The 12020-nt window shown below is 39.4% G+C and overlaps 1 protein-coding gene across 2 annotated transcripts in view; it reads right to left on the bottom strand.

Annotated features, from left to right (window-relative positions):
* HECW2 (HECT, C2 and WW domain containing E3 ubiquitin protein ligase 2) overlaps positions 1 to 11416 on the bottom strand; it is a gene marked incomplete at both ends in the record, with an annotated part of 235382 nt that extends 223966 nt beyond the window's left edge. For both annotated transcript variants that reach the window (XM_079710019.1, XM_079710018.1), the window contains one exon: positions 11125 to 11416. In XM_079710019.1, coding sequence (XP_079566145.1) covers positions 11125 to 11416 — 292 coding nt within the window. The remainder of the gene's footprint in view (positions 1 to 11124) is intronic.
* Between the last annotated feature and the right edge of the window lie 604 nt (positions 11417 to 12020).

Here is a 12020-nt window from a genome sequence, read left to right as displayed (position 1 = left end):
TGTTCTATACAGTTTCTCTGAAGTCCATATGAAGTGAAGTGAGTCTGTAGTTATTCAAAAATCCAACAATGTCATTCAGATTGTAGGAAACAACTGGCGGAAATTAATATAATGACTTTGATAGTTATCACAGCTCTATACCTCAAAGACTGCCAGGATAAGGCTGGTTTAAACTAAAGATATAAACAAATGGTACAAAATGAAATAGAGATCGTGTGAGAGCCCACAAAGGGGAAAACTCACTGGAGAAAACGAAGAGAAGATTTCAGACATACCTGACATCTTTTATCATTACCTGCATTAACCAGAAGAAAGAATTATTTGATTTGGTAAATCAACAAGGGTTTGAAGTTAAAATTTAAACTCCTCCTACTTGCTTCCATTTATTTTAGAATGCAACTTCGGGGGGTGGGGTGTGTGCGTGTGTGTGTGTCTGTGTGTGTGTGTTTTGCAAGAAAGTCAAACCCCATGTACTCTAGTTTTGCTGATTCAGATGTCTTTTCTTTTCATCCTTAAATTATTTACTCACTCAATAAATTGTTGCTTTAAGCCACTAAGTTTTGTGGTGGTTTGTTATGCAAAATATATAACCAGAACAATCCCTGTCTATGAAAGAAACACAATAATAATAATGACAATATGGAAGAAAGGGTTTAAAACAGGATGGAATTAAATGTCAACAATAAAAAAGAAGATGGGGAGGGAAGTGATTGTAGTGAATCTCTCCTAAGATCCTTGTACAGTTTGAGAGGTGCTTAAATATATTGATTCATTAAAACCTTTGTTAATTATATATGACATATATTTTAAGGATGACCACTAACAGACTAGAACTAGAATGTTCAACTGCCAAGCAAACAGATTGAAGAAGAAAGCGGGAGGTAGGGATGAGTTAAGAAAACACATCATTTCAACTGAAGGCATAAAAGTAGAACGAAAAAAATACCTATGAAAAAGCAGGCAATATATAGAAAACAAAATAAGATGTGGAAATAAATCCAAATATATGAAAAAATAATACCAAATGTAAAAACATTAAATGTACCAATTTTAAAAGATGGTCACACAGATTGGATAAAAATCATAAAGCTATAGATGATTTACAGCAGATGAATCTGAAGCAGTCAAAGAATGGCTGAAAGTAAATTGGTGGGAAAACATACATCAAGCAAAAACTAACCAAAGGAAGCTGATAGGGCAACTGATAACAGACAAACTGACTTTAAGAGAGATATCAGGATAAAAAGATGGCATTATACATGTTCTTTCTTTATTGATGTGCCCACTATTTAGTCCTTAGGAAAGTATGAAAAGCCAATTAAAACAAACATTACAAAACTAGCATGTGTGGTAAGGATTATTTTGTATTTAGTAATGGGTTATATCAGAATGAAACATTTGTAAACCTCAGGCCAATGGTATTTTCACAAAATATTTACAGTTATTTAACATTTAATAATTATGGCACCTACATAAGCCTCCTTTAGGGAAAAATGACACAAATCAGCATGGGGGAAAAATCAAGTAGTATTTAGAGAATAACTGGATAGAAAATAAAAACCATGTCACTCTATGGAGAGAAGAATACCTATTTCAAGTATTGCTTTCAACCAGTATGTTAGGGGATAAAATATACTAAAGTGTCTTCAGTATACTGAGCTATACAATTTTTTGAAACCTACGTCATGTCCAGGGAAGTGTTCCATTACCATTTTGAACTCACGGACTCCTCTGCAAACCAAATCTTCAACATGCATAATAAAGGAAGATCCACCATCGTCTGAGACACCAATGCAATGCCGTGAATTCAGATTCCAGTAACTGCTATTGTGCATCCATAATGTTGGGTATTATCCTTGGTCCTGCCCTAGATGTGTCCTCTCATTCAGTCTTCTGAACACCTTGCAAAGTATATCCCAAAGTATGACACTTTCTAACCTCCAGCATCTATTCTTGCAGCGACTATGGAAGACCAGACATGTTGTTAGCAAGACACATCTACTATGGCAGAGATACTGACTGCTCACCAAATAGCCAAGGGCTTCTCCCCAGTTCCCAGTCCCCATGCAGTTAGGCAGATCACGAGACTAGTGCTGAATGAAGGACTCTGAGCAGAAATGAAATGTGTCACTTTGGGGACAAAGCATTTAAGAGCTGGTATAAAAGTCTCCAGCTCTCTCGTCCCTTGACACCTGCCCAAAGAGGCCCTCCTGCCCAAAGAGGCCCTATGTTCCAGATGGTGTAATGACAAGATGGTTGAGACTTTGATAATCCAGTATGGCAAAAATCAAGAGATGGTAAGCCTGAGTCCCTAAAAGACAGTACAAAGCAAGCCCCCATGTTGGATACATAGCATTAGTAATAAATCATCTTTTGTCTGTTAAGCCACTAAGGATTCAGGAGTAGTTAATTACTGTAGCATAATCTGACTTATCCTAATACAACAAGGTAACAAACAGTAATTTAGAGTTAAGTTGTTCCAAAAAATAATTTCATTTCCAAAGCTACTATTTTCTAAGAGAATTTTTTTTTTAATTTAAAGACATGAGCTAAAACAACACTTCTTCGGCAGTAATCATGTAAAAATACCCCAAAAAAGAGTTTAAGAACAAATACTCTTAACTGTTTTTGACAGCTGTTCTGGAAACTAAATACCTAATACATAAATTATTTGTTCCATTTGACTGAATTTCAGATTAAACTGCAGCTTTCCTATCACCTTGGAAAGCACGCTGGTTTCGAACCTACATAATACTCAACTTAGAACACTGCATTATTTAACATCATATTTTAAGTGCTTTGTATAATTCCTAGAGCTCAATTTCAATAGAATGGATTTTGTTTTCTGTAAGCAGAAGTAAGCCAGTATGTCACTTTAATCTGGAAATCCCTTCTTATGGACTCACTCAGTGGGTAAATTCGTGCTGCTGCTTTAGACTACCAAGGAGATGATTTCATGATTATTAACCGTAGCCAACATAACGATGATAGTTTACAGTCAGCAGGCCCTTACAATGAGCCCAGGTACGTTGCTAAGAGCACTGCATGCATTATCTCATTTAATTCTCATGATACTGGCACTTTCCTTAGTCTTTTTTTTTTTTTTTAAGATGAGAAACCTGAGGTTTAAAAAGATTACATAATTCTCCCAAGCTTGTAAGTAGATCTGAATTTACTAGTCTGTCTGACTCTAGAGCCTGCCCTCTTAATCACTGATAACCTCAGAATTTCTCAGAGTGTGCTGCATGTGACAATCCTGGGTGGCCCACAGACACAGTTATTACTAACTGCTAATGTATGTTAGGAAGAAACAGAGCTAACACAGCAAGCCTTTCCCAGACCTTACTGCTTAGAAAAAGGTCAGGGTACATAACCAGTTTGCTTTCTTTTAATCAGATGGTTTAAAGAAAAAGTTTAATAGCACAAGTGATAATCCCAATATTGCAAAAACCAAGAAAGTGCTGAGAAAATAACTAAAGGTTGAAAAACACTGGACTATATTTTTCAACACAGAGGGGAAAACATGAAGACTGGGACACAGGACTCTTAAGTCCCAGCCTTGACTGACTCCAAGTAACTGTATGGTATCACGATTCTGGACCTTAGTTTTTTATCTATAAAACATCAGCTTAAATTTGGAGCTCAAAAACACATGATCCCAATGCCTTGGATAACTACTGCAACTTTATTTTACCATCCAAATGCAAAGAAGTATGAAAAATGTCATAATACATAAGCTAGGATTTTTTTAAGACAGGGTCCAAGTTAAATTGTTCGGCCATCTATCTTTGAGGATACAATCAACACACAGAACTGAGAGGTATACTCAAAGAATGGTCCAGACAATGCTGGTAAATTATTTATCTGTTACCGGTTGATGACAAGATAAGAACCTTGATCCAGAATATGAAATACCTACATCAATAAGCACTTTATTTAGTTTAGATGATTTTTTAATAGCAAGATTTTCTCAATGAAGGAAGCTGTTATACTGATTTACATTCTGGAGAATGTATCTTATTGAGTTACAGATCAGTAACAAACAGTTCAGAGACCAGCACTGTGAGAAGCACAGGTGTACAGCACAGTGTAACCCTCTAATTTTCATAATGTGCATTTTCCCAGTTCTGTTCAGGTACCTGAAGTTGCCTGCACATAAGAAATGGCAAATTAAGCTTCTTGAAGTGTTTCTCTTTTGAACAGCCAGAAAAATAAGCACAAGATTAAAGGTTAAGGGGAATTAGATAGTGAGCCTGAAACAAATTTAATATTTTCTGCCTCCACTTTAAAGAGTGTCCACTTGGGCTTCCCTGGTGGCGCAGTGGTTGGGAGTCCACCTGCTGATGCAGGGGACACGGGTTCGTGCCCTGGTCTGGGAAGATCCTACATGCCGCGGAGCAGCTGGGCCCGTGAGCCATGGCCACTGAGCCTGCAGGTCCGGAGTCTGTGCTCCGCAATGTGAGGGGCCACAACAGTGAGAGACCCGCGTACCGCAAAAAAAAAAAAAAAAAGTGTCCACATGATTTTTTGTGGAAAGCTGTTTGTGTTGAGTACCCTAAGTGTTCTTGCACAAGATAAGCATTTGGTTCTTTTTATTTAGAGAGCTTAGGAGGAGGCAATGAGTAGCACTATTAAATTTGTGAGGGGTCGATTCTAATTTTAGATACCAACACTAAATTATAAACCTAGTGATTTCTGGAAACCATCTGCAAGGCATTAATTGTTGTAATTTGGAGATTTGGGGCTATAGGTACATTGTGGTCATCTCTGGAAATCTCAGGGTGTATATGAGACTTTCTGGAAGGAGAAAATATAATTAGCTTCTGCTTTAAGAACAATGTTCACACTCAAAGTTTCCCCAAATGGTGTTTTGATATTTTCAACTTTTTTTCTTTATATTCCCAATAGGATCTCTACATTGCCTAAACTGCCTAAAGAAAGATTTATGTTTCTGATCCAGAAGGATATGTTTTCCCTCCAGATTAGTAGTGCTAAAAGTCATCTGGAACAAGCTGTACAGTGCAAAACGTTATTAGCAATTAGCTAAACAAAAACAAATCACACTTCTAGGTAGGAAGAAAATGTAAGCCAAGAGAAATATGATCAAAATGCGGAGTGTGTTGGGCTTCCCTAGTGGCGCAGTGGTTGAGAGTCCACCTGCCGGTGCAGGGGACACGGGTTCGTGCCCCGGTCCAGGAGGATCCCACATGCCGCGGAGCGGCTGGGCCCGTGAGCCATGGCCGCTGAGCCTGCGCGTCTGGAGCCTGTGCTCCGTAACGGGAGAGGCCACAACAGTGAGAGGCCCGCGTACAGAAAAAAAAAAAAAAATGCGGAGTGTGCCAATAAGCCACACCTCGCCAGGCCTATGTTCCACCCAAATCCTTCCCCTCTGGGACTTATTTCTATAGAGACCATCTCTCAGTTCCACAAATAAAACTAGACATTGCTAGGAAACAGTCCAGCTTCTCAGGACACAGCTGAAGAGGAGTGGCTGCTTCCTACTAACAGGTATAGAAACCTGAAGCTATTCCCACTCTGTGTGCTTCTATGAAACCTATTTCACAGAGCCTGAGAGAGAACTTATTATGCATATTCCTCTTTAGTCATAACAGCCTTAAATTTAGGACATAACTTGGACCCCAACATTCTTTTCCCTATCTTAGCCCTGCATTTCCTCTTTTCTTTCAGGTCTTCTCCAAATGCATCATCTCACCTATCGTCCCTTCATAGGGCCCAAGAAAATTGTTTTGTACATTTTCAAATTACTAACTGCTCATTTGAAAGATTCTTCCCATCACGTCATTGATTCTATTAAGCTCTTGAAAATTTCTGCATGGCTTGGAGTTACAGTTTTCAAAATTTTTATGTCAAATTTTTGTTACTTCTTTTAAAAACAACTGAGTGGTTTTTACCTATATTAAAGCAGCCCAGGGCTTCCCTGGTGGCGCAGTGGTTGAGAGTCCGCCTGCCGATGCAGGGGACACGGGTTCGTGCCCCGGTCCGGGAGGATCCCACGTGCCGCGGAGCGGCTGGGCCCGTGAGCCATGGCCGCGGAGCCTGCGCGTCCGGAGCCTGTGCTCCGCAGCGGGAGAGGCCACAACAGTGAGAGGCCCGCGTACCGCAAAAAAAAAAAAAAAAAAAAAAAGCAGCCCAAGCCCTCACCCTGAAGCAGTAACTATGGAAGTAGCCCACTCACTCTTTAAAAGCAGTTGTGTTCCTCCTTTCCCCTTTCTCATCACAACAGCCACCCCAGTGACTCAGTTAGGAATGACTGCTGGTACAAGAAAGCCTCACTAATGATGACTTAAACAAAGGTGAAGATTATTTTTCATATATAGCAAGAACTTTGGAGTTCCAGTCCAAGCTCTTTCTTTCTTCTCTGTAATTCTTGACTCTTAATTTTCTTGATTGATAACTTATGGTTGCTACATGGATGCCACAACTCAAGATATCACATCCTTTCTCCAGAGTCCCAAGTACAAGAGAAAGGGAGGTTTAAAGACTTTCTTCATGAGGCTCTGGTTTTTCATTAGAAAAGGAAGTTTCCCCAAAGTCGTTCCCTTACATATCACTGGCCAGAACTGGGTCACATGTGTACTCCCTGACTGCTCACTAGTTGGACCACCACATCAGTTTAGACCCTTCCTGAGTCTGGAGAGGGCCTGCCTGCCCTGAGATCAAGGGCTTGCTGCCCACCCCCTGACCCCATAAGGAAGAAGGGATCAGGAGATGGCTGCCAGCTAAAGACCACAGTGCTGTCACCCGTCCCTCACTACGTGGGATGGCAAAGTCCCCACAGAAGTGAGGCTGTCTCCAGTCTAGAGGTCAGAACAGTCCATCCTAGCCCCAGAAAAGAAATGGATATCTCTGCTTAAACCAAGGTCTCTGTCACTCACTTTGAGGTCCCAGAGAGCCAATCTTTCTTTTAAACACAGCTGTGGTTCTGCAACTACATAAATGAGCCATCCTTAGTGTTCTAGATGTTAGGACCTGTGCCTTTTAAAGCCATTAACTGTGGAAGACCTGTTAAAACCAACAGCATGCCTGAAAATACCACATACCTCATTCCACCTACATGATACTTTTATTTCTGAATTCTAGTCTCTGTGTTCATCCCATCCCCTTAAGAGGTCTGAGGGTGCCAATTTCTCACACCTTTTTCATGCTAGGGATCTAAAACTATTAGAAAATACACTAAGAAGGAGACAAACATATGGGACTCAAACTATCATTTATTATTTATTCAGAGTTCTCTGGAAATGGCTAGATGCGGAAATTAAGTGGAACCTCTTACTGTCTACCCTAAATCAAAAGCAGGGGAGAAATTTCTGCTTCAGGCCACATTGCAGTAATTAGTTCCAGACTTGCCTTCCTAATGAAGCAACTGTAAAACTAGAAGGCAGTGGTTTTCTGACATTGCACAATAGATTAAAATCCCAAAGTGAAGGGAAACTTATAAGTTGACTCCATGACCACCCAGATCTCAGCTGGGGGACTATTTCCTGTCAGTTCTTATGAGCTAAGGAGGCAGCAATCAGAGTTTGGGTCAACTGAAGTGGCTAGACTCTCCAGGCAAGGCACTGGAAAGGAAAGAGCTATGGGGGGATGAAGTTCACATGGGGATCCCCCATAAGCCCTTGGCTAAGGTCTGGGCTGCACATGTGTAGGGCGAGACTACCAAGGCTTCTTTCCAGAGAGCAGCTGCTACAGGACTGAGAGTGTAGTGGAGTTAAAGAAGTCAAGCAGTGCTGGAGAACACTGGAGTTACAGCTGAGCCAGAGAGAATGGTTAACATTCCAGGCATGCAGCTAAGACATCAGAAATGCCACTACTTAGGAATAAGTCCTAGAGTAAAGCCTAGTAGACCTACTCTAACAAAGCCCCAAACCAAGCCCTAACGAAGTCCATAGAGGAGACCAAACTTGTAGGCTGAACGCCATCAAGCTAGAAGTGCTGCATAACTACACTGGGCTTTCCATAGATCCACTCTAACCAAGTGTTAAATCATACGCAGTAAGCTCAAGGAAATAAATCTGCCAACTAGAATAAAAACTCACATTAAAATAAAAAGTATGCCACAGAACTCAGGATTTCTACAATACAGAATCCTCAAAGTAAAAAATTGCTGAATATACAAAGAAACAGGAAAATGGGACTCACGGTCAAGAGAAAAACAGACAATAAAAACGGACCCTTAGGTGACTCCCAGAGATATTGGATTTAGCAGATAATTTAAAGCAGTTGTATTCAAATCAATTCAAAGACCTGAACAAAGATATGGTCTGACAGACTTAAGACATAGGGACTCTCATAAGAGTAATTAAACCTATAAAAAGAGAAATCCATATTCTACCAATGAAAAGTCAAATAACTGAAATTTTAAAATCCATTGGATGGGCCTGACAGGAGAATGAAGATAAAAAAAGAAAAAGTTAGTGAACTTGAAGACAGGTAAGTAGAAATGGTTGAATTTGAATACCAAAGAGATTAAAGAACAATTAACCAGAGCCTCAGGATCTTGTAGAACAATATGAAATGATGTAACGAATGTGTAACTGAAGTCTCAGAAAAACAAGAAGAAAGTGAAAATAGACAGAAAAAATATCTGAAAATATAATGGCCAAAATTTTCACAGTTCTCATTAAAAACATTTACTTAAAAAACTCAAAGAATCCCAACCAGGATAAATAAAAAGAAAATCACACCGAGGTACATAATAGACAAACTGCTGAAAACCAAGATAAAGAAAAAAATGTTGAAAGTAGCCAAAAGGGAAAAAAAGAAACACATTTCATATAGGGAAGCAATAATACAATGAGGATACGTAAGAAAGGTACAGAAACAGCTTGAGATAAACTAAAGAAGAGTAGCACTTTTCAAAAGAGACTTATTTCCTAATTCTATTTTCCTAGCTATATCTTTGGACTAATTCCAGATTTAGGACTCTGGCCTATTCTCTAGAAAGTAAAATATAAGAACACCAAGATTTTGTGACTTTGGTCACTTGGGAATAAGGTAAACTTGGTTTTGGATCCCTTAGTTCCTTCACAATTAAATACAGACAGGGAAATAAAACAAGTGAGGTAAAGAAACAGAAAGAAAGTTAGGGAAAAAAGTATGAAGTAATAGGAGTCATTGTCGTAAGTGATTCTAGCATCTTACAGATTAAGTTATTCACACACAACAAAGAAACCATCCTATGTGAGAAAATAAAATTGATTATGTCCTAAAGAAATATCACATAAGAATCATTTAAGAAGACACAATATTCTATTTGTAGCCTCCTATTAAGCATTACAAAATCTCAAATGAGAAAAAAGGCAAAAAATTATGAGAAAAGAAAAAAGTTTTATGAAATCCTCAAGGGTGAAATTACACCAAAACCAAGAGTTACTTCTAAAGTCACATCAAAACTGTAAGATTCTTTTGTGAACATAATAGAGATCAGATATAAAAATGTAATTTTAAAATCATGAATCTTCCTCACTTTGAATGTACATTTAAACACACCTGAGGAAAATGATGAACTCTGAAGACTTTTCCTTCCTTTTTTTATAATAAGAGGAAATAGAAAGATAAAAATTCATTGAATTTTTTTGTTTCTATTTCTTATACCTGGTATGATTAAACATTAAAAATTACATAAGTAAATACAAATCAATTTTATTTTAGTCAATATAATATCTCTGTCCAGAGAAACATAAAGTGTAATGGGTTTAACATTTTAATAAAATTTCAGCCAGGATATTACTTTGCCTCAACCAGGGTTTCTCAACGGTGGCATTGCTGACATGTGGGGACACATAATTCTTTGTTGGGAGAGGCTGTCCTGTGCATTGCAGGACATTTAGCAGCATCACTGATCTCCCATTCCCCTACCCACTTGTGCCAACCAAAAATGTCACGAGACATTGCCAAATGTCCCATAGAGCAGGGGTCCCCAACCCCCGCGCCATGGACCAGCGCTGGCCCACGGCCTGTTAGGAACCAGGCCACAGAGCAGAAGGTGACCAGCGGCAAGCGAGCGAAGCTTCATCTGCCGCTCCCCATCGTTTGCATTACAGCCTGAACCATTCCCCCCATAGCTCATATTACTGCTGGATCCACTCCCGCAACACCCGCCCACACCACCCCCCTCCCCCCAATCCATGGAAAACTTGTCTTCCACGAAACCGGTCCCTGGTACCAAAAAGGTTGGGGACCGCTGTTCTAGAGGAAGTGGGCAAAATCGCCCCTGGCAGAGAAGCACTGCATAAACCAGTCTTCCCCCCGCAACCAATCTAGTCACTAAAAAAAAAAAAAAAAAACAAAGAAAGTCGCCTGACTTACAGTACACATTGAAAGCAGCAATGTCTTTCTGATAAAATATCTGTTGTTGTCAAATTTTTAAAAGAATTCCCTTCATTCAGTGAAAATGTTCTCCAGCTTTGAGGAGTGTTAGATTTTATTATCAGAGTTGATTTAGATTTTCTTTATGATTGGTTAGTAGGTTTTGATTTTTGCTTTCAATTAAAGTAGATACTTATACTTTCTGGAATGTGCTATCAATCATGCACTCACCTATGAATAACATGCAAATTAGCTAGACAGAGTTAGGACACTTTCATTAAAACAAATAGTAACCTATTTCTAAGTCATTTGTTAGGAGAATATGACACTTTCTTTACCTAATTGATCTAGGACACATCAAGGAATTTTAAATAAAAAGATACATTAGACTACAAGTTGTTCTTAATGTAATTCAACCTTCTGAAACAGCACATTTTTTCCTATCAGTTATCTAAATCTAAACATCCTTCTCATCGGTTTAAAAATACTAGTAAATGTTAATTGCCACCTCTTTCCAAAATGCGGTTATTGATCAAGGGCAAAGTGAAGTTTTAAAAAGAAAATACTGCAGGTTCTGACATTTAATTAAGGTAGAGAGATAACCACAGTATTCCTATCAGCAAAAGGTATGAATAATTGTTGACTGCCACCCCCCAAAGAAGAAGAAAAAGTTCCTAGGATCTGGCTGCTTTAAATTATGTGTGTGAATTTCTTCCCAGGAGAAAACACAGAATAGTATAATGTCAGAGTGAAATGATGCTCAGGTCACAAGCAAGTCCATTTCATTTGACTCACCTATGTGATAAAGGCCAATCCAATCACTGGGGTCCACCTCCTCTTTAATGTCCCAGAAGATGATGAGGTTCTGAGCTTGCCCCAGCGTGTACTCATACATGCTGGCGGTCAGGCTGGAGCGGCTCTCAGAAGTCACCAGATCGGTGTCGCTGTTGGCCCGCTGTAGAGTCATATTCTCAGGCATGGAGCTCTGGGCAGCCAGGCTCTGGAGGTTCTCTGGACTCAGTGTGTACCGCATCTGCGGATTTCGACGCCTCACAAAAAGCAGGTGCTCCCGGGCTGAGCTAGCCATGCCGTCTGCCTCTCTGAGGTTGGCTTTCTACAAAGCTGTGAGAGACAAACAAGCACAAATCATCAGTGCTACAATGCAAGGAATTAAGTTTAAGCTTCCCAGATAAAAAGACTTTATGAGTGTTTGTTAAAGCTTAACCATGCAATAATCTCCTGCTGTCAAAATAAAACCTATTATTCTACTGTCAACGGATGACTGTCAGAAACAACTTCTACAGACTGAGGTCACAAGACAGCAAAGGCCATCAAACACCTGTGGCCCTCAATTTCACTGGGCACAGCTTCCTCAGAGCAATTAAGGAGGGGACTTCCCTAACCGTCCCTTTTATGGCTATTCTTTCTCCTTCAGAAATGGCATCCTCCTCTCCTTCACATATTCATTTGCTGATGCAATTAAATTTTAAAATAGCAAGACAGAAAATTTTGAGACATGTTCAACAGAGTTGAAATATACTAATGAGGACAAGTTCTATTTCCTTCCCATAGGAATGAAACTCACTAAACCCTTTTTCAGGAGCTTGCTCAAATGTTACCTCCTCACTTAAATAGAGTTGGCCATCCTATTTAAAACTGCAACAGCCAAGCATTTCCCATCCCTCCTTCCT

The sequence above is a fragment of the Hyperoodon ampullatus genome (assembly GCF_949752795.1).
Source record: "Hyperoodon ampullatus genome assembly, chromosome: 8".
Classification (NCBI taxonomy): domain Eukaryota; kingdom Metazoa; phylum Chordata; class Mammalia; order Artiodactyla; family Ziphiidae; genus Hyperoodon; species Hyperoodon ampullatus.
Note: the sequence above shows the minus strand (reverse complement) of the source record. Positions and strands in the feature narration are given on the sequence as shown.